General features: G+C 41.0%; 1 protein-coding gene across 21 annotated transcripts in view; it reads left to right on the top strand.

Moving 5' to 3' along the window:
* SLC9A9 (solute carrier family 9 member A9) overlaps window positions 1-23,962 on the top strand; it is a 683,127-nt gene that overhangs the window by 568,961 nt on the left and 90,204 nt on the right. For all 21 annotated transcript variants that reach the window (XM_082461227.1, XM_082461222.1, XM_082461225.1 and 18 more), the window contains 2 exons: window positions 1,483-1,538; window positions 12,993-13,068. In XM_082461227.1, the coding sequence (XP_082317353.1) occupies window positions 1,483-1,538; window positions 12,993-13,068 (132 nt within the window). The remainder of the gene's footprint in view (window positions 1-1,482; window positions 1,539-12,992; window positions 13,069-23,962) is intronic.

Raw genomic sequence — 23,962 nt, 5'->3', positions numbered from 1 at the left:
CTATGTTTTCGTAAGATTTGCAAAAGGAATATATTTTAACCACTGTTGGGTTTGATCACTGTTTCTTTGTACTACAGTTTCCCCTCCGTCATACCTCTCGCCTGGTCAGATGGCTCTGGAGTGGCCCTGGGCAGCTGTGGGGTCCGACCAAGGGGAAGCTGAATTGGGAGCGCATTTAGTCTGCATTTAGTGGGACGAGGCTGTGTGGTCTGCAGCCACTTCTGTGCAAGGGCAGGTCACTGCTGGCCAGCCTTCTGCAGCGACGGCTTACAGGAAGCGTGTCACGAGGCTGGATAGAAGATGAACATGTCCTATGGCGCCTGGCTTCACAAGTCTGGGGGTAGTGGAGGAAAAACAAGGCTTCAGATGCACTGAGCCAGAAGCTAGTCTGTGGAAAATTCTTCCAGTCATGAGATGTGTGCAATTCAAAGTGGAGGATTCTGTTCTCATTGATGCCCTGTCAAAACGGAAATTCAGGAATACGTACATTCAAGGATGCAGCATATACACTGATAAGCGTACTGGGTATTGTTGACGAGAATTGCGTGAAGTGATATTAATCAGAAATCTTGTCTTTTCGGGGTATAAACCTTTAGCGGTGCTGCACACAGCAAGCGTGTCTGTGTGTAAGGAACCATGTTTTAATGCCTCCCAATTATTAATAATTGTGATGACTCTTGCTAGAGGAGAGACTACCTTGTCCTCCTATTCTCTCTTGTACAAAATCATTATATCATATAAAGAGAGTAACAAAGTATGCAGGCAAAACTTAGGAGGAAAAAGTTATTTTAGAGGTATGTCGGGCAGTAAATTAATTAGAATATTAAGTATTTTATAGATGTGGAGATGTCTGTTGCATTTGCCAGATTTTAAAATTATGAAATGTGTTATAATTTATTTTCTCTTTCTCTTCAAAGAGTCACTTTCATCCCTAATTTTCTATTTGTATTTTTGTACTAATTGGCTTAAAGAGAGCCCCCCAAATTGTATGAGCCTCAGGCCCCACAAACCTGGATCCTCCCTGCTGCCAGCCTCCGTGAGCATCTGGACAAAGGATCTGTTTTTTCTCTGTCCTGGGGAGCCTCCTCCAGCCTGGGCCACCACATTCCCAGAGCAGTTTTGTCAGTGAGTCCTGCAGGAGGAGCAGGTGGCCTTCCTTCTAGGATCCCTGTTTTGGGGGCCATGGAGGTCTTTTCCTGAGCGCTCCTATCCCAGGTTCTCAGGCTCTTTTGCTGGGAAAGACAGCAGCAGGGAACAGCTGTCGGTGCCCCATGTCACCAGCTGTGCAGAGGCCCAGCTGTACAAGTTCTCCTCTTGCCATACATCTATTTGAAGTTCTTTTGATTCAGGGAGAGGTAGGAGGGTTTTCTGCCGAACCTTTCCTCTGACTCATATTGTCTTTGGTTCAGGTGATCTGACACAAGAGGCTGTCTCATCTCATCTGCAGCAAGGCCCTTACCAGTCCTCTGTTCTCTTTAACAGGGTTGGTGTGGACCCAGATGGAGATCAGAAGGAGGAGACCTCTTCACACCAGGCAAGTCAAAGACGCCGACGCATAGAGTACAGCGATATGAGATCTTCTGTTCCATAGCCAGGAGGCTCATTCTAAAGGGGGCTGCCCCCGCAGATAACATAAATCAGATGACTCTAAAATACGCAGGATTTCAGGGTGTCGATAACATTTGCATAACCTCTAGAGTGCTTAGAACTAGCATACACTCGTGCCTTCCTTGCGGCTGCAGGAAGCCTGGAAACTGCAGTGTAGGAGCAAGAGCACAGCTCTTGGAATCAGGCAGCCCGGAGTTCAAATCCCTGCCCAGCAACTTGCTAGCGCCATCGTCTCAGTGAAATTTACTTGATGCACGTTCGATGCACGTTGGGCACACAACAGATGGGCCTGCTTCTCCTGCATGACTTCTCATTTATCAGGTCCAGGTATATAGAAATACAGAAACATTGAAAAGCTGCAAAAGCACAGCCTGAAAATCCTCAGGGAAAATTATTCAGAACAATGTGCTATCGCCTTGAGTAAGGGAAGTGTAGTCTCCGCAAACTCTGGACTTGAATCTAACATCAGAGTAAAACCTGTCATTGGCAATTTTGCTTTAGTCATTTTTAACTCAGTACATAAAGCAAACAATTGTGTAGAAACGTTGCACCTCTTGCTGAAATTGCAGGTAGACAGACATGAGAGAATAACATCTCAAATAAGCGGTGCTGCTTAATGAATTGTGTCCTGATCATATCTGGATCTGAAGAGGAGCCATCTCTCTTTTATTTCATGGTGTTTTTTCCTACAGTCCCATCAATGAGGCACAGCTGGTTAGTGCCGCCAGGGAAGACGCTGCTGCTTTCCTGGTTCATGTAAAGAGGAAAGGATCCTATGCTCTACACAAAGGGCTGGAAAATGAAGTTGGCAATGATCCTGGCTCATATGTACTTTGAATTTTTTTGTCACATGTGTTCCAAGCCCATGCTGGTGCTGTTTTCACAGACTTTAGTGCCCAGGAAAGACACTTAACTGCAGGACTGAGCCCAGCAGGGTGTCAGCGTACTGGGATTAGGGCCAGAGTGGTGACCTTCGAAAGGGGATCAAAGCATCTCCTTACACTGGTGGGCTGTAATGAGTCCTTAGGGAGGGCTGGTGGTACAGATTTTCACAAAGCATTTTATAAATCTCATATAGATCAACTAATCCATTCTCCTACTTTCACGTAGAACTTTTATCTAAATTTTGTCCTTCTCTTATATCTTTTTCTTTAAAAGAAAAGTGATAGAATAAGAAAATTCATCAAAGAAAATTCTTCATCTTCCTCTAACTGCCTGATATTTTACAATTACATATAATTATTGGTAAGGTTACCTGCTAGCTTAACTTTTTTCTTTTGTAATTTAAATGTACTTTATTTTAGCTCATTCGTACCATTGTCAATTTAGTAATCACTCTTACCTGAAGATACTTAAACCAGTAAAAAGTATTTTGTGTTGTTGTTATTAGAGAAATGAGATAGTACAACATAGTACAGTGAAAACTACATGGTATTTGGATCTTGGGCAAGTTTTTTACATCTTTGAATCGCAATTTTCCTAACTGTAAAATGTGAATGATAATAATGTCTACTTCTCCAGGTCGTTAGAATTATATTTATGAAAACTACCTAACTTAATTAATTTCATTAAAACCATCTTATCTCATGAAGGATTTGATGAAGCAGCCTACACCACCACATATGATAAAATAATAGTAAAATATTTTTTAAGAACTTTAAAACTCAGTTAAAAAAAATTAATGAAAGCAGGAACAAAACCAGAGCAGTAAAAAGAATCATGAATAAGCAGATCATAAGGTCCTATGTACTTGCTGAAGTTGAACCACAAGTAAGCTTTCTGGTAACCAAAGGGGGGGAAAGGAAATGGTGACCAGTAATATACTAAGTTACTATAATTAGAGGGGAAAATTATACTCTGTCCTCAAGCTGTACAGAACTTCACAGGCCACAATTTCTCACTTGGGGCTTCCTGTAGAGGACACATAAAGAGTTATCTAACTAATCCTGGCATAATTTACATGGTTCCTACTGATCTTCTGCTGCTATTGTTTTTAAAAAGTGTCCTGGAAGTGTTCTTATTCATGATGGCTGACTACCGAGGTAACTACGTTTCAGAAAAAGGTTTTTTCCACCCTTGGAATAATTCTTATGTTCAATGTCAAGTACAGGAAACGGTGGGCTCAGGCCAGAAGTAACAAACCACAGTGCCCATGCAGCTGCCACTTGACCTGGACAGAGGGGGTTTTTTGGTACTTTCCAAACTATGTGTCAAGAACCTGTCGGCCCTCATTTTGCCTGACAACTCTTCGCTTATTATCAACATCTGTTGCTCTGACTACAGACCAGAAACCTAATTCTTAGGAGGATTGCATTTTTCCACTCAGCTTGCACTTATTAAATTGGTCTTGCATTAACAAATAGGATAATCTTTGCACTGGTCAACTTCTGAAAATAAAGACTATTCTTACTTGCCAAAAGCTAAAACTTTCAGATAATTGTGGCAGTTACTGATCATATACTATCAAAATCAATAATAAGCATATGTAATGACATGTACATATTTTTGAAGGAATTTCCTTTTTCTCTGTTTCTGGAGAGTAAAATAACCTTTGGGAAATACGAACTTGTGGCTGTGACTGACCAGGAATGTCACAATTTTCCTTTTTGCCTTGTAATACCTTGAGAGTGTGAATGGTGTTACATTCTTACTCATACCAGACCCAGAAGCTTTAAAAAGGATGTTCCACAAGCAAGTATTCAACCTTAAATATATAGTCTATGCAAATGTGCCACTTTGAGAAATGCAAGGTATCGCAGTTGTGATTTTATGTCTCTTAAATGTAAAAAAAAAAACAAAAACAAACCCTGAGACAAAATTCCACCACCCCACCCTCGCCCCAACAAGTTTTCCTTGTCATTGATTCTGTGTCCTTGGCAGCCCCGCATCACAAAGAAGGTGAGGCTCCCTGGAGCACCACGCCCACCTTAATCTTTCAGTAGAAAATTCCCGCTACCCAAGAAGGGCTGCCACGATTGCTTCTCTTTTTCCCTTCTTGCCCTTTTTCATGATCATCCTAATATTTGTGGAGTACTGACTCTTGTTGTTAACACTGTTCTAAGCACTTTATCTGTGTTAACTCATTTATCTTCCAAGATAAACCTATGAGTGGGTGCTGTTATTATGCTTATATTTTAAATAAGGAAACTGTATACAGAGAAGTTAAATAACGTACCAAAGGACACATAGTGAAATTCGAACCCAGACAATCTGGTTCTAGAACTTCCACTCTTAATTGGTGTGCGTGCGTCTATTCGTTCATTCATTTATTCATTCATACAACCCACCCATGTCAGGCACGAATCTAAGTGTGAGGAAGATGCAGCAGTTACCAATTCAAAGTCTTCACCCTCACAGAGCTTACGCTCTAATGGGGGACCCTGGGAACAAAAAGGTAAACAGCTACATACTATACGTTTAGAGAATGGGCACAGTAGAGCAGGTACAAGGATGGAGAACAATGGAGGAGAGGCTATGGCTGGCCAGGGCAGGCCTCTCTGAAGAAGTGGCATTTGATCAGAGTCCTGAACGATGTGCAGAAGTGAGATGTGTACGTGGGCTCTGGGGGGAAACAGTCCAGCCAGAGGGAACTGCCCTGGCCTCACAGTGGGTTGTGGTGCGCTCCACGCGCAGCGAGAAGGCCAGTGTGGCCGGAGCCCAGTGAGCAAGGTGGGAGCCAGTGCAGGTGGATTAGGAGAGACCGAGAGGGGCCAGGTCACTGGCCTCGGTGGTGAGTTTGATTTCATTCTATGTGTGATGGCAGCAAAAACTTGCACGTTTGGAACTTAAAAGTAATGGAATCAACTTTTTTAAAAACTCATTTTTCTTCCATCTCCGACTCTGCCAACCGTGACAGTGAGGCTAATTTTCATCTTTTCCAACATAATTTTATTTTGAACACTATGCTGGCTTCTCTATATGCTCTCTTAATGCTAACTTCCACTTTTATTTTTGCTTCGAGAAGTCCCTTCATTGAATTCTGGTTTTGGTTGTCATTTACGCTTGTGTGTAACCTGGGTGGATAAGTGCTGGTCACCACAGCTCAAGAAAGTCAAAGCAGAGCTGAGAAAGGTCCAGAGAAGGGCAGCTTCAATGAGCAGAGGGAGATTAAAAGAATTACGATTTCTCCAGCAGAGAGACTAGCACTAAGAAGGGATACAACAAAGTGTCTGTAAAAATATGGAGGGTATGAGTCAGGTGAACAAAGACTTGTTTGCCAAATCACAGAAAACCATAACTTAAAACACCCTTAAAACTGAAAGAGCTCATTTGGAGAAGAGTAAAAGTATGTGTTCTTCTGCACAATTGATACTTAAATGCTGGAAATATAAGTAGGTTCAAGAGGGAAAGAGATTAGCAGATGGTAGGGTCATCTAGTCATTAAATAAAATTTAATTTTGCCTTGTGAATATTTTCTAGTTATTGCTAACAAACCTATAGAAAACAGAATAAAGATTCCCACGTATATGTTCCTCAGATCTAACAATTATCAATATTTTTCCATACTATGTCCCCATGCTGTTGGAGCTGGCCTCGCAGAATGTAAATTCCATGCTATACCAACAAATATTTCAGAAATAGAACAGTAAGCTCTAAAATTGACCTGACCCAGATGACGTTTTTTTTATGTTATTGCAACTAATAGTACTTTGAGAAAAATAAAATGACTATTTCAGAGCAAGTATCTTGGGTTTTCCCTTGGCCAACACTGAATTTATTTTGGTTTTACTTACGGCTTATACACCCAAAAGTATACACCCACCCCACTACATTTTTACTGCTTAAGACTAAATTCCATATATATATATGGAACAGAATATAGAATGTATATTTACAGATTCTATAATTACATGCTCTAGAAAACAGAAATAATAATGAGGAAGAGGAAGTGGAGGAAGATGGTAGCCTCAATTTAGCAATTAGGTGCCATATGTAAAATCACATTTAATCTTTACCTTGACCAATCGAGATACATATTATAAACCCCATTTTATAAATGATGAAATTGAAGTTCAAAGAATTAAAGTAACTTTCCCAAGACAACAACAACAACAAAATTCCAGCCACTTTAATAACACCCAATCTCCAATTTGTAGTTCTTCAACTCAGTAAGACTGTTGCTCTCAGCTTGAATTGTTCTCTGCTTGGACTCTAGCTGCTTGTACTACAATTGGGAAAGGGCCTCCAGGCAGAAAGAAAACAGAATATAGGGCTTACCTCATTTGCCCTTTGCTGCCTGTTGCCCAATATCTGAATTCTATCATGTATTTATGATACCAGTTATTCTTATCAGCCATTATGTATTTTGCAAGTAGTTTTGCAGGGGGAAACATTGTTTTGTTTTGTTTTCAGACAAAAATATAATACTGTATACTCAAATCACAAGTCTAAATGTAGAACCCTTAACTTTGCTATGGTGTTTGTGGTTTGGGGCACTGTCACTGGGGAACAGCATGAGCTAGGATCTTCTTGTTCCAAGGTGCATTTTCTACTCCAGTGCCTTTTACATCTAGAACTTATAATTCCAATATGTAATTGTATCAGCCTTCTATTGCTGCTGAACAAATTATCCCAAAACTTCGTGGCTTAAAATAACCAACGTTTATTATCTCACAGTTTCTAAGTGTCAGGAATTTGAAAGCAAGTTAGCTGAGTGTTTCTGGCTCAGGGTCTCTCATGACGTTGCAGTCAGGATGTCAGCCAGAGCTAGAGTCATCTGAAGGCTTGACTGGGTCTGAAAGGCTCACTTCCATGTTGGCAGGAGGCCTCAGTGCCTTGCTGACTATTGGCAGGGAGACTCGGATCCTTACCACATGGATCTCTCATAGAGTGACTCGGGTCCTCACAATATGGTAACTAACGTCCCTCAAGTGGTTCAACACAGACAGAAAGGAGGAAACCACAATGTTTTTTTATGACCTAGCTTTGTATATCACCATCCCTTCTGCCCCATTCCATTGATTAAAAATGAGTCATTATGTATCGCCCACACTCAATAGGAAGGGAAATTAGTCTCCATCTTTTAAAGGGAATTTGTGAATATACATTTTTAAATCACCAAAATACTATATTTACCTGAACCAAACAATTTAGTTTTCCCTGGATTAACTTGAATCTCTTGTACGGACAAAGTTATTTGAAGCAGACCTTTTTTTTTTTTTTTTTGGTAGCTAAACCATGAGTTTAGCCCATCTGGTAGTGTATCTGAGATTTCTACATTTCCTCTTGACATTTTTACCCATCCTTATCTAGTTGTTTCCTTCATTCTTTCTCCCTAAGCATGTATTTTGTGACTATACCTTCTTGGGAACGTTTATGAATTTATCGTAGTGTGAGGAAGGTGAAAATATTTGCATAAAATGCTCTCTATGTGGAGGCTAAGAGTTAATTTTACCTTTTAAAACATAAATTTGAAAAAGATTTCCTATTGACTCTCAACTGTATCATGTCCCCCTTCTTCAGAATCCAGAAATCGTTCTCTTTAGGGACAGAGAATCCGGTCTTCTCCTTGGTAATCAGTAAAGCAAGGCAGTAAACTTGAAATTATTACATGAATACATTCCACACTGGGAGATGGCAAGGCAAAAGTACTGCTGTCAAATCCCATTCACACTTACTGCTTGAAAAAGTGCTCTGGAACCCGTAAGGAACTCTACAGATTTGTTATGATAATTATCTGTCTTTGTCATCATTCTGTACAACCTCCACTGACATTAGTATTGAATATGAAATCTTAGAAATAGAAAGGAAAATCTTCTCTCTCTTAATCCATTGAATGCCCCTGAAGTGAGGAGTAATCCCATATGACTAGCCCAGAGCAGAGTTCCTCCGGTTCACTTAGCAAAGGCCCCTGATTTGAATATTGATAGAGGAATGTATTTACATTTGCTTAGTTCTTTTTCATTAAGGTTAATACAGCAAACAATCCCCTCTTGCTCCAGTGTCTGTTTTTTAAAGATTTCTGGCCAGAGCCTTTGTTTTCCCTCAGGGATCCAAATAAGCATAAAACAAAGAGTACCTTCCTAATTTTCCTGTTGCTCCCTGTCTAGGGTGGTGCTAGAGGGGTCACTTAAAAGACAGCTACTCATTCCTTATTGTGCTCAGCCACTTCCCAACCTCTGATCTATTCCCTTGTTTAAGGAGAAAAAGGAAAGATAGCAAATGCCCCAGTCATTTTTACATTTTCCCAGAAATGGAGGATAATAAAGGAAACAGAAATTACACATATATCAAACACTCTGCTTCTTAGAAGTAGCAAGGGCAAATAAAAGCTAACATGCAATGCCCTTGGATCTCCAGTTCCCATTTACAGCTGTGAAACATGAAGCTCAGATCTGGAAAGTGTTATCATTATTATTAAATGGTAGACAGTAGAGAGTCAGAACTCAGATCTTGGTCTTCAGTTTCTGGATCATCTGCTTGTTCCACACTGCCCCTCTGGCATCAAAGAACTCAAAACAGAAGACATATTGCTAGCAATAAAGAGACTGTCACCAAGTTCCAGATTCTTCTTCTGATGACTGCTTATATCCGTTGTCCTCGGGTGTGATCTGATCTCTGCTCCAGAATAATCCAGGTGAATTGAGGCTACCTGCTGTCCTCTGCCCATCTGGGCCCTCCCAGGGGCTTGCCCTCTGCGCTGCCTCATTGGGTCTCTTCCCTGTTCCAGGGTGACTGCAAAGGCTGGCCTTCCCTTGGCACATTTATCTTCAGCCCCCAGTGAACAAGCAGAGCACACAGTGGCCTAACTCATTTATTTCTACTCATTTATTGATGGCCTTTCATAACCGAGTTATTAAGTCATCAATAACTTCAGAGAAATAAATGAATGGATCCAGAACTGGGCCAACAGATATTTAAGACATACACTGAACATTTTATCTCAGATCAGCAGAAAAGTCAATGCTGGGTCATCCATGGGATTTCCCTTACCTGGAAAAACATTTTCTATGTTTCATTCTAATTGGAACCCAGTTTATTTCTCTACAAAGCAGTGAAATGAATAACATCTCCAGTATCCCAAGTAAATTAAAGTTTGAAAAATACATTGCAAGTGTTAACATTTTTTTCCAAAATGCTACCTAGTATGTGTTGCTCTCATCAGCTGGCAAAAAATAACCTTGGAAGATTTCCCAGAAATAGAGTATAAGCTCTTTCAGGAGTGCCTGTAAGTTCTGATATATTCCCCTCAGGAAATAAAATAAAAAGGAGAGGAAAAAGGGAGTGAAAGGCAGGGAGGGTTTCCAAGACCTTGAGAAATCCCTGAAACCAGTATTTAGGAGTCTAGAGAAATTTCTAACACTGAAGTTAAGTTTCTACAGGGACATTTTCCAACCCATCAGCGTTCACCCAGCTGAGGGGAGCCATGCATTTTCATTAGGTTTGGGGGGATATATAGCTGCTGCATCTCAACCTTCAGTATCCTGACCTCATCTGCTATTCAGATACCCATTTGCCCCAGTTTGCTCTTCACTTACACCCACCTAGATGACAGGAATCATGGCTGCTGCTGAGAGGCCACAAGTGTGCTTGGAAACCTCTCTGTGCGCCAGTTGCCTCAGTTTCCTCATCTGTAAAATGGGAATAATAATATATGAAAAGCACTTAGAACAGTTTCTGGCACATGGCATCTATTCAAGAACATGCCAGCTGTTTTTTTTGTTGTTGTCATTAATGAAAAAACAGTATTTTCCATATGATTAGGACCTCAGAGACCAGCCAATCCAATTCCCTCAATTCATTTTACAGATGAGGAAACTGCAGCCCAAATAGCCCAAATATCATACAGTGTGTGTGCTTTCCAAAGTTCAAAGGCTGAGTGAGATACCAGCAGAAAGAACATCATCTTTGGAGTCCTTTAGTCCTACGTTCAAATTCCAGCTCTGTAGCTTGCTAGCTGTGTGACTTTGGACTCATCTCTTCCCTTCTCTGGGCCTCTCTAGGTCCTCACCTGTAAAATAGGTATAATGCAACCTACCTTGAGGGTTTGTTGTGAAAACTGAAAAACAATGACTGAAAAAGTTAGTGACTGGATAATGTGACCAGCACATTGCCTAGGAATGAATGAGCATTCCATAGCTGGGGAATATTATTACAAATGTCATTCAGGTGGGCTGCTGTGGAACGGGTGCTAGAATCCTGGGCCCCTGACTGCCAGCCAAGCTCAACACTACACAGCCCACCTTAACTTAGAAGCAAACAACCAAACAAAAAAACAGGAATTTGCTTACACTCCTTTCTATCAATTTTCTTAAATGACTATCTTGTCATCAGTAGATATTGTCAGCTATCAAAATTACCTGTGCCTCTGGATGGATAAAATTTGTAACTCCTTATTGTTCTTAAGAAAAGAAAAAAGAAAGGAGAAAAGAAAGGAGAGAAAGAACTCCCCAGGGCTAGCCCAGAGCTTTACTACCTCGTTTAGTTTAGGGATAACAGTTTTACTCTGCCAGCTGAGCCCCAACGTGCTGACCTGTTTGAGAGACAGTGACTCAGAAACAACTTGCAAGTGTTGCAAGATGATGAAGAAAACACTAAGTATAGCAGTGACTTTGCAAGTCTGACACCTTTCTTGGGGTAGAAATAGCTAGAGAAAGGTTCAGGGAAGGATGGAAATTGAACTGGACACCTTGGTTTCCCTTTTGTGGAAATGCGATGGGTACATTCTAGCTCTAGATAACAGGGCATGGCACTCTGGGTCTATCAGAAAACAGATCTATGAAACTCTAACATCCATGAAAAGATCATAGATGTCCCACTGTGGGACTTGGGAATGGGGCCTGTGGTCCATGACCAGGTAAGTTTGAGAAAGGCTTACCTTTCAAAGATTTACAACGCTCACTTACAAATGAAAGATTCCAAAACTTTCTGAATATAACAAACCTGGTTAACACTCTCAAACCCATCCTTTCCTGAACAATTGGCACAGAATTTCCATCAACATTACGTAGAACAGTGGCATACTAAGGAACGCCTTTTAGGAAACTGTTCAGTGTTGGAAATCAGAGATCTTAAAACAACCAATGAGAAGGGCTGCCAGTTTGGGTTTTCATTTTATTGTTGAGTGTCTGCTTCAACCATTTTAGACAAAGGATAAATGCTGCCTAGAAAGGGAGGGACCACACTTAGCATTCTTGTATTCCCCTTTTGTTTGTGGGGCATGGGACTGCAGCATCTGCTTTTACATGTGTTTCAGAGAGCAGAATACAGCCTTTTGTGTTCAGTTATTTATCATGAACCATCAGTGGAACTGTCTGGAAAGGGGCAAAAAGGTAAATAAACAAAGTAAAGTAAATCAACTTGGGTTCAACTAAGGGCTAGCTTTGGAGCAGCCAGTGGTTTCTCACTGTCTTCCATGCCTCATGATTTCTTGAGAATGTTCACATTATTACTGGACTGTGAACTCCTGATACAATTTGGGCTGGAAACCGAGGGCCCAAACAAAGCAATGAAGTCCATGTTAAGATATAAATGCTTTTAATGATGAAGATAATTACAACTGATTGAAGTCTGGAATTCTCTTAATATGCAAAATGAGATACACAGAAGAGGTAAAAATGTCACTGAATCTCCTTCATACCACATTGCAATGTTCATTATCATCTACCTAAAGTTCACAAAAATTTTTCACCTTTTTCCCTTTTTCTCACATTTTCATCCTCTACTGTTACATAAACGCCTATCAAATGCTTTCTCTTTTGTCCTTTTCTTCCTCCCTCCCACTGTGGTCCTTTGAGGGAAAAAAAAAAAGAGAGAGTGAACATGGGGTCAGGGGGAGACAAACACATTCATTCAGTTATTAAATTATTCCAGGCTTCTTAACCGGGATATCTATTTCAAAACTTAAGAATCGAAGGGGGAAGATATCAAAAATTAACCATAGGCTTTGCCAGTGATCTATCAAAAATAAAATGAATGAAAACTAGTTTAACAATTATTAGACTGTTATCCCTATAGTCTTGACCTTTTGGTAAATCGTAAATAAATACCATCCAAATCTGACAAAAGTAACTGCAAAATTCCCACAACAGCAATCTGACAGAAATATCATGTTCGCTGGTGTCAACAAAGTGGCATTTCTTAGCTGTTTAATAAAATAGGAATTTTGAAAAAAAGTCAACGTTGAATTGTGCCACAAGAACGTCACCCCTATGGCAAGATCCATGAGCTAATCTGCTTGGCAGCAGGTTCAGCATTTAGACGAAAATACCTGTATCTGGAAAGATTTTTTAAAAGTGGTTAAGTTTAATTTGGCTTGACACATATTTTTATACTTAAAATATATTAATATTATATACATACTGTATATTAATGTTGATATTATATATCAATAATTATAGTGATAATTTATCCAATGCCTTTTTCTGTTTTCTGTCCCTAGGAAGCAAACAACTCTGGCAAAAGCACGACAAAAACAGAGAGTGCCTGTCTCTTCAGAATGTGGTACAGCTTTGACCACAAGTATCCTTTGATAATGATAACCTCCCAGGTCCTGCTACATGACATACACTGGCTTCGAGCACTTAACCATTGAGGTATGCTCTCCTGCTCTTCAAGAAACACAGAAAGGTAAAGTGAATTCACGAGCCAATTTAGCCAAAAGAATGATTTCAAAACGTAAAAAGCTGTGTAGTCCATACTTAAGTGTTACAAAGAGCTAAAGTGAAATCTCTCAGAGGCAAATGAATTTGGTCTGTTCGTGGCAATCTACTATTTCCTAATGCCCTATGATAAAATCATAGAGTCCTGAAAAATTGATCTATTTTACTAATTTTACTGTTCGTCCCTTTGTAAAAATCTTACTTCTGGTGGAGTCGGCCAGGGTGACAAAGCTCCTTCACCCTTCTGCCAGGAACACATTTGTCTGTTTTTGTTTCATGCTGTAAAAAATGAAGGGGGAGGGGGTAGGGAGGACGAATAGTCCAAGGAGAAGAATAAGTCTGGTCATCACATTGTGAAATAATACTACTTTGTTTTCCAGGAAACACTTGAGTAAGCTTTTTCTAGTGACGGGCAATTTTAAAATTCTAGCAATCAGTGTAAACATAGTGGCTCAGATACACCTTGCCATGCGACTCACAGAGCTGAGAAGTCAGGCCTGAAGGGCTTTGCCATTGTGAGTTGCAGTAAGCGGTCCACCTCTAATCCCAGGCAAAAGCGCCACAGAAGAAAGGAAAGAACTGTGCTGAAAATTGAATGTGTTGGGTCTTTGTAGTTAGTTTTCCACAGTCACAAATCCCTCTCCTTTCAGGGAGAAAATGTCAGTCACTGGGTGATTTTAAAGCAGCTCAGCAATGATTAAAGCCACAACAGATCAGAGGGAAAGGAAGAAGAATTAAGCACAGGGGAAGGAAATTCAAAGAATAAGATGAAGAAGAGGTAAAAATGGAAAGGGGAGAAGAAGCAAGAGAAATACAGGAAATTCACAGCAGGAAGGAAAGGAAAGCAAATTTGAGGAATGACTGTAGAAAAAAAAAAAATAAGTAAGAGTGAAGTGAAGAGAAGCCAATTGAAGATTGCAGAGATAAGCAAAAGTAAAACAAGGTTAAAATTAGAAAGCAATTCTGAAAAAGTAGAACATTCCAAGAATTATGAAATGAGATGTGGAAGGTAGAGGCTTTTTGAGGCTACAGTTTTGCTTTTCCATACTTCTGTTATCTATGGGCAAATACCTTGCCTCACTCGATCTTGAGCTTTCATGGACAGTGTAGGTTGCCACCACTCTAAAAGTGGTCCATCTTGGCCATTAACTGCCTCTTGGAGGTTCTGGTACCTCATTAACCAGTCACTGGTCTCTCTGAGGGAAGCCAGTTCTTAGCAGGTTACGTTGGTTTATGTTCCAGTTTGTTTCTCTTCTGGAAACACAATTTTCTCCTGCCATTGCTTAAAGTATCTGATAACCAAATTTGTAGGAAGTTATAAAAATGTGGCTAAAGAGTACATATAAAGGCTGCTTGGTTATGACAAGATGTACAGTAAGACCTGGCAATGCGCCAGGTCAGTGTCCTACAACTCAACTCAATTCTGACACTATGTCCCTGGAGACAGTGTCAGATCTCACAGGTAAGGGCTCAGTCCCACAAGACTGCCCTTACCACCACCACTTCAGACGCCAGTCACAAGCCCATGTTGTTACCTATGCTTCTGATCTATCGGCTACATGTTGGAGGTTCCCATGACCTTCTCCTTGGGTTTGATTAATTTGCTAGAAGACCTCATTACTTACTAGATCATTGGTTTATTATAAAAGGATATAACTCAGGAACAGCCAGATGGAGGAGGTGCATAGGGCAAGGTACGGGAAAGGACATGGAGCTTACATGCCCTCTCTGAGTGCACCACTCTCCCCGAATCTCCACCTGTTCACCAACCTGGAAATTCTCCTAAACTCCATCCTTTTGGGGTTTTATGGAGGCTTCATTGCATAGGCACAACTGATGAATTATTGACCATTGGTGATTGAACTCCGTCTCCAGCCTCTCTCCTCTTCCCCAGAGGTGGTGAGGGCAAGAACTGAAAGTTCCAGCCCTCTAATCACATGGTGGGTTCTCCTGGCATCCAGCGCCCAACCTTAGTTGGGGTCCAAACGTCATCCATTAACATAACAGAGGGATGCCTTTTTGCTTTCATCACTTAGGAAATTCAAGGGTTTTAGGAGCTCTCTGCCAAAACTGGGGATGAAGACCAAATTTCTATTTCTTATTATAAATCACAATATCACAAAATGGCAAATCAGAAATTAGATAAAAGATGTTTTTGTTCAAATTCTGACAGTGTTGTAAGGAATGCTTTATAATGAAGAAAAGGAGCAAAATGGAAAAGATAACTTGGAGACAAGACAATGTAAGTAGGAACCCACCCAAATTTTTAGCTTAGAGCAGTGACACTAAATTCAGATGATGTCATAGTTTTTGTCTCACATTTCACCGGGGGGTTATTTCCATATGATTATGGACAAACTAGCAAAAAAATGAAAGCAGACTTACACTCTCAGTAATATCTCTTCTCATGGTAATTTGTCCTCCTGTGCATTCATCCTAGAAATTGCGGGGCTACCATCACTGCATAAATATATTTTCACTTAGACAACAGAGTTTTTATATCCTAGTTATGCTCTGAATTCATACCCAGAGTGTAGCAAACCAACCAGTTTCCACTCCGTAAACTCTTGATTTATCCATATTTTTAGAGACAAATTATCCCCTTGGCATTTATCTTCATCCTGTTGCCCACCTAGAACCCAGGCGATGTGCCCCATGAACCTCATGGGTAGACTATGCCAGCTGCTGTCAATGTAAGGATGATCCCCCCAACTCCGGGGTCAGATTGCCTGGCTGAGGCCAAAAAGAAATTGTGAGGCTGAAAGAAATGGATTTTGCAGTTTGGAGCTGTTCAAGTTTCATTTTAGTAAAATTGCATCATGCAAATGAGGCATCATAAAGAATTACTGACAAAAGAAGAAGAAGAAATGAGCCTTCATATGCACCTTTGTAAGTCAGGATTCTCCAGAGAAACAGACACAGAACCAGTCAGGAGTACACACACACACACACACACACACACACACACACACACACACACATGCATACATGGGGATTGGCTTATGTGATTGTGAAGGTGGCAAGTTCAGAATGTGTAGGGCAGGCTCTCAGTCTAGAAACTCTCCAGTACGAGCTGAGATGCTGCAATCTTAAGACAAAACTTCTTCTTCCTCAGGGAAGCCTCAGTTTTGCTCTTAAGTCCACTCAACTGATCAGATGAGGCCCACCCACCTTATTGAGGATCATCTCCTTAAAGTCAACTGACTGTAGATGTTAACCACACCTAGAAAATACCTTCACAGGAACACCTAGATTAGGGTCTGATTGAATAACGAGGTAGCCTAGTCAAGTAAACATGTAAAACTAAGTGTCACAGTACTCAATTCACGTTGAACTTATGCCCAATATTCAGACCCAAGGATACAAAGATGCTCTTAACTCACCATCGGTATCAGTAAAACAAGTCACTATTGCTCATATACTTTTCTTTTCGTTTTTTCATAGCATAATTAATACATATGCATTCCCATAAAAATTTTCCGAAAGCTACAGAAAAATAAAAATAATAAAAATTAACATTCCATAAGGATGAACCATGGTCAAGTACCATGTTGAGTGCTTTACATTATAATTTCATGTCACCTCCACAGCTCTGTAAGAGGGAGGGTCCAAGGGTATAGTACCACACAAATGGACTGCTGATTGTCTTGGCCTCTGACAAAACAGCCTGTGCGGGCTTCCCTGGTGGCGCAGTGGTTAAGAATCCACCTGCCAATGCAGGGAACACGGGTTCGAGCCCTGGTCCGGGAAGATCCCACATGCCGCGGAGCAACTAAGCCCGTGCACCACAACTGCTGAGCCTGCTCTCTATAGCTTGCAAGCCACCAACTACTGAGCCCACGTGCCACAACTACTGAAGCCCGCACGCCTAGAGCCAAGGCTCCGCAACAAGAGAAGCCACTGCAATGAGAAACCCACGCACCGCAACAAATAAAAATAATAAATTTTTTAAAAAAACAAACAAAAACAGCCTGTGCTCTCCTGTTCAAGAACGTTGCCGGAAGCCTATGGTGCCAAAATTGACAATTAGTTAAGATTTCATTATGATTCCCTGTGGGCAGCAATTCTGAATCTTGCGGTGCAAAGCAGAAATTGAGAAGGGGGCGATGAGAAGGGGAACCATGTTACTGAGCACCAGTGCTTTGCCATCGAGAACATTCTTTCGTTTAATCCTAATAACCACCCTTTCGGTTTCATTCTCACAAAGACTCTCTTTGAGGTGGAAGAAACAAAGTCTCCAAGAACTTAACTTTCTTAAGTTTCCATAGCTAGTGTCAATTCCATGATCCAAGCCCGGATCTGTGGAAATCTAAATTAGGGACTTACCCAGCGGTCCAGCAGTTAGAACCCTGCGATCCCACTGCAGGGGGCTTGGATTCGATCCCTGGTCAGGGAACTAAGATCCCACATGCTGCACGATACGGCCAAAAAAAAAAAAAAAAAGACTTCAAAACAAAGACTGTAATGACAAAGAAGGGCATTACATAATGATAAAATCCATAAATATACTTAAATGAACTCTCTCACTGACAACTCTATGTCCATGATAGCTCTTATCTACACATATACCCCATTTCCATACGTCCAGAATGTCACTATTAAAGCAATGACTGTTATGACTGCTTACATTATGTCATAAAGAGTTCACATCCCAAACATCTGTTGAAGATATAGGAGGTGATAAGGTTAGGGGTCCTGGTCGGTCACCCTAAGAACACCACCATAAAGGAGTCTCCAAGTTTCTGAATCATGTTCTCAACTTTTCAAAGGCAGAAAGTTCAATATGCCAAAGACTCCGAGAACGGTTTAGTTTCATAGAAATGGATGCACTCTAGCCAAGCTCAAGGAGGCACAAGTAGAAACCAAACATCAAATTCCTAAATCATCACATGTATCCTCATGGGGAGGGATATTCTTTCCCAGCCCTTCGGAGGGTCAAGTCGCAATCTGGTCCCCAGTGTCCCTCCGGCCCCTTCTCTTCCTCTTGCTTGCTGGCTCACCCTACTCCAGCGCCCCGGCCTTCCTGAGATACACCAAGCACATTCCTGCTTCAGGGCCTTCGCACTGTTTCCTCTTCCCCCTGCTTGGGATGCTCTTCTCTCAGACATTCGCAGGCCTCCCTCCTTCATCTCTTTCATCCAACCCGGCAGTGAGACTTTCCTGGCTCCATATTTAAATTAGCCGTCCCAACAGGAGCACTCCCTCTCCCCTTCCCCGCTTCGTTTGTCACCATTATGCTTATCACCATCTGACACCGTATGCACTTTATGCATTTGTTATAATATTCTCCCCCAACCAGGATGTATGCTTCCTGCGGACAGGGATTTGGGTCTGTAATCAAAGCATAGAGCAGTGTTTGGCATATAGTGGACACTCAATAAATATTCACTGAATGAATGAATCAAGCAAGAAAGCAATATTTTCTATCCAGGGCACATTTACTCTAAAACGTTGATGTAGCAGAAAAATCCAATTAATTATCTGAGGGTTGCTAAGTGAGTCTGAAAGCAGAGCAAGGCAGGGGGGATAATCTTAGTGTTTTTCATCCAGGCTGCCCTTCGGCACCAAAAGACACATCCCGGGTGGACGCCCACCCCTCCCCCAGCTGCAGGGTCCCTCTCCCGGGGCAGGGACGGCCACCACGGCAGAGTTGGATCCCTGTTGCCTCACTGACCTCCTTCCTATGGTTGGTCCATCCTTCCTTAGGTTTAATTTGTACACCTCATCTCATATATTCAAGCCTGGCTCTGGCTTAGAAGCCATTCTCTGCCTGGGTGACTGTATCTTATCTCACCGATTGTGTGTTGATTTTATTTGTATACAGAAATCAGAATTTAGAGCCACCTATCATCCTCACTAACAATCTCTTATAATGAGAAGGTTAGAAGCAGAAATTGATGCCCCCTTATTCAGATTTTAAGACATCAGATAAAACGGTTTGCTTGAATTCGCAGTGTTGCAGCTGGTGTGGGAATCGTAGGTTGCCTTATTCGTAGGTGACTAATGATGCTGCTGGACTGTCTACTTTCTACAGTCTCTATCCATTCTATCAGTTATCACCTCTCCCCTTAAGCATGTGTATATATTAGTTCTACAAATGTGAATGACAGAGGATAAGAATGACTTCTTCCAAAATAAAAAGGGCAGCCTAAAATCATTTTTAGCGCTTCCTGTACGCCGACATCAACTGAAAATAAGGAGTTATCCTGTGGTTGCCAACATTTTACATAAGTGTAAAGATAGCACAAAGATAACAATGGATTGGCAAGTTGACACAGTAACAGAATTACAAAGTCACATGGATGGAGACTTCCTTCCCATCACTGGCTTGAAATGAATTGTGCACCAAGAAAATGAAAGGCCCGTGGCAGATGTGTGGATGTTGCAGCTCGTGAGTTTTCCATTAAGAAGTCTGGCAAGGAAAGTGGCAGGTACCAGACCCCTTCCTGTACCAAAGTGTGACAGACCGCATTCCAGGAAAAATAAACGTGAACATCAGGATCATTCAAAATGATCCTTGGAAACAAGTATTTAATGGATTTAAATGTAACGGCATTGTAGTCTTTAAACAACAACAACAAAAAAAAAAAAACAAGAAGGGAAAAGAACCCTTTTCCTCCTAAAACTTGACAGAATTCATTATATCCCACACAGTCATGCTTATTTTAAATCATAGGTATGAATATTGTAAGCAGCAATTTCCATTTTAAATGATGATCACTGCATTGCAGTTTTTTCTTATTCTGACTCGCTGAAGCATCTATGAATTATTTATTGGGTTGGTACTGTGGCCTTGTGAATGACTTGAGTTCACTTAGCAAAAAACTCTCAGAGGAACAAGGAACGTTAGCTCTGTGATTGCTGTTTTATCGATGAGGCAACTGAGCCCAAAGGAGGGAAAAGGCACACCCAAGGTCAGTGATGGGCTTGGAGGCAGCGTTCGTAATCAACAAAGAGTGGGCTGTGTCCACCTGAAGAATCCATGGGTCCTGGTTCGGGTAATCCATCCAGTGAGCTCTGGTGGCATTAATATGTGTGTGATGCTCTTATTGTTAAGTGTGCCCGGCATACAATTGATAGTTCGACGTGATAGCTTCTTGGGTGGCTCATCAAAATCTTCACCAGTCTGGAGGTAGGGTGTGTTTTACTTTAAGTAGAAAGCCAGAGGGATAACAGAGGATGTAAGTAAGATGCCTTTTGTTCAACTTATTGAGTGCCTACTATGTGCCAAGCAATACAGGAGGTACTGAGGCCTACAGCAAACAAGGTAGGCATGGTTGACTCTCATGAAGTCTTGCTTATTTGATTCATTCAAATGAGTCATGACCCCAAAGCCCCTTGAAATGACAGGTGGCCCTTTGTGTAGGAAAGAGAGACATTGGCATCACCAGAGTTTAATGGGGGAACTCTTTGGGGAGCCATGAATTAAAATAATTTGTAACCCTCACTTGCAAAATGTAACCAGATAGCTCCACAAGCGGTTTCAGAAAGCACCAACATTTCAAAATATTTGAAACAAATGTAAGCAATCAGCTTTCTAAAGACTCTCTCTAAATACATCCCCAGTGGTATCCCCCGTGAGGATGTACATGGCATTATAACTGCTTCCCTCCTGGGAAGCTGGCTATAGGGAGGAGCTGAGCTTGTATGGGGCAGTGGTGCAGCCAGCACTCCCACCCACGTGGTTAATCCGTTGGGTATGCAGCTTGACTTCTGGTCATCCGTGTCCTCACAAATGCTAGCGTAGAAAGATCTCGTAGATAGCCCTTGACTTAGCACCTAAGTGAAATGAAATTAAAATTCACTAAAAGAAAACACTAGCTTCCTGGATCCTTGACTGTTTGGTGAGGACCAATGTAGGGGGTGTTATCAGTGCCTGGAAACATGAGCTGTCTTTTGTTCAGGTCATAACTTGGGTCTTCCATGATTTCTTCTTCCATATAATGGGAACAATAAATATTATCTTCTGTTTTGGCTAAATCCATTGGAAAATTGGGCTAGTTATTAAAACAGCTTCCTACTGATGGCAACTTGTTCACTTATCTCTCAGAGCCAAAACATGTTTAAAACAGTTAAATAGTGCAATTTTCTTAAGACCCTGTGGCCTAAATATGTTGAAATATCCCGTAACTGGACTTAAGCCCTTCTGGAGTCCTGACAAGTGACTAGAAGCATGACATTGCAGATCGTTGCCCAAACATGTTGGATACTCTGCTGTGAAGGTGAAAAGTTGTGGATCCCAAGATGATAGCTGAGTTTTCTACAATAATCCTAGGATTCTACAAGAGTTTTGGCATCCCTGATTTGTTTTGCCTTTTCCCCTGTAAAAGTTTTAATAATATTTCTCTTAAATGAGAATGCTTTCTCATTTCATCTTCACTGTAAGCAAACAATATGAAAATCTGGATTTACACAAACAGGAAATCAGAAGATGAATCCTCCTCGAATGGATACATAAAACAAGTTTCCTTTAAATCCAATTTAAAAAATCTGTTGAGCACTTTCTCATTGCAAAGCACTGTATTAGACTCTCCTCTTTTCTCTATTTATTCACGTATTCATCACATGTTTATCAAGAGGCTACCATGGGCCATGTACTATATATACTAGGCAGTAAGGATACAACTGTTGACAAATCCTCACAGAGCTTACATTCCAATCTGGTTCTGTTTTTAGGTTTCTGATTTACAGATGTCTTTTCAGGAAATGACTATGGTATAAAGAAAGATACACTTGGACATTCCACTATTGGTTTTCATCAAATAGAGGGAAATCTGGCTCAGTGGTCAGGATTTATTGATCTGCAACTGTAGCCTACCCACTTACTAGCTGTGTAATTTTAGGAAAGTTATTTACCCTCTCTGTGCCTCAGTCTCTCAGCTGCAAAATGGGGATAATACAAGTCCCTACGTCATAGGTTTGTTTTGAGGATTAGATGAGTTAAAGCACTCAGCTAAGTGCTCGAAAATGTGAGCTTTATTATTGTCATTATTACCTGTTGATGTCTGCTTCTCTTAAAGGGCAGCATCATGTAATGTATTTGGTATTCATTGTCATTTATTATTTCTGAGTGACCAAAATATCCATGGTCTTGTATGCTTGTAATAATTTTTTGTTATAACAGCCATATTTTAATACCGTAAGAAAGTCTTCAGTCTCCAGAAACAAAAGATTCCACGCGGGCTATAAATCAGACACAATTCTTCTGATTTGATCTTGAGTAGATGGAAGTACCTGGGTGCTCGGCACTTCCTTGTGTCCCCTGTTCTGCACATGTGATTGTTTCATTTACAGTTTTCCTAAGCTACAGTACTTCGTCCCATAGTTATTTTTCTGGAAATTACACCACAGAAAGCGATTTTCGCTTGATAGAAAAGTGCAACAGTTTTCCGGTCCCACAAAGGAAGCAATACAAGCCTTTGATGATAATTATTCCTCTTGTACCTTCTTGTGATAAAGGAAATCTTTTAATTGCACCTTTCAGGTGAAACCATCATGTTTTGTCATGAGCAGTGTGATGTCACCTTTGAAGATTTCTAGGTCAGTACATATTGAATCATTTTATTAGAAATAAAGGAGAAGGAAACAATGTTAAGACTGACAAAAACATATGTATTACCTTAATGTTGCCAGTTTTGAATTTAGTTTCAATATTTCTTCCCCATGGGAAAAAAAAGAGTATTTTGCTTAAATTGTCTTTAATTGCTACTTGGTCATTCCTTCTCAGCCGTAGGAGACAAGGCGTTTACAGGCTGCCAACAAATTCAGGAGCTACCAGAGACACCTGAGCAGCATGAGCCTTGGCTGCCGGTCTCACATATTCTCACCTGACAGGGAGACAGAGGCCAAGTCTATCTCGTGGACAGCGGTACTCAGCCCTTGTCTGATTGTGAAGCTGTGGTAGACACAGCACGAGGCATGTGGGCAGACATGACCCCACCCTAATTAAAGTTCACTCCACAAGGTGGCTGGTGATAACACCTTCTCAACGTATGTCACACCAACGCATAAATAAGAGCAGGCAAAGAGGTACGTGCGCTGGCGGTGAATGGAAGAAGGGATTACAGGAGAAATCACTACTGTTCTTCTAATCATGTGGGAAAGAGTCCATGGAGGAACTGGGATTTCCTAACCTGAAATTAAACAATGGGAAGTGAAGAAGAGCATTCTGCGTGGAGGAAATACCATGGAGGATGGTCCCATGACAAGTGTGGCATGAATAGCTCAAAGAAGCCTGAGTAAAGCTGCCTGTAAGGCACAGAATTGAGAGAAGAGAAAGGAGGTGGTCTCCAGAGAACTATAGTGTCACCCTTTGAAGCAAAGGAGGAGACTCTTATTCCCTACACCTAGCGCAATCAGAATTCTCTCCCACTGGTATTAATTTTATTTCTTTGTTTTGGTCACTCAGATGGCTAAAGGTAGGGCAGCGTGTCACAGGCTAAAGTGCCTTTAAAGTTTCCTTTCTGTCACAAATCTGATTCATCTGTCTGACAGTCATTTATCAGGTACCTACACATTTAATGTTTCCAGAATTACGTTTAATTTTAATATTTCTCCTGGAAGAAAACAAGTATTTTGCTTAAATTTTATTTAATTGTTTTAGCTGACTTTAGTTTTAATACTTCTTTCCTAGAAAAAAAAATATGAGCATGTCTTCTGGCTTCTGAAGTCACAGGGATAAATAAGAAATTGTGCTTGCCCTCAAGATGCCAGTAACCTAACGAGGTAGAGACAGCAACCACCAATGCACTAAG

This window comes from Balaenoptera physalus (genome assembly GCF_965194825.1).
Source record: "Balaenoptera physalus genome assembly, chromosome: 4".
In the NCBI taxonomy this organism is placed as follows: domain Eukaryota; kingdom Metazoa; phylum Chordata; class Mammalia; order Artiodactyla; family Balaenopteridae; genus Balaenoptera; species Balaenoptera physalus.
This window is presented reverse-complemented; position numbering and strand designations above follow the sequence as displayed.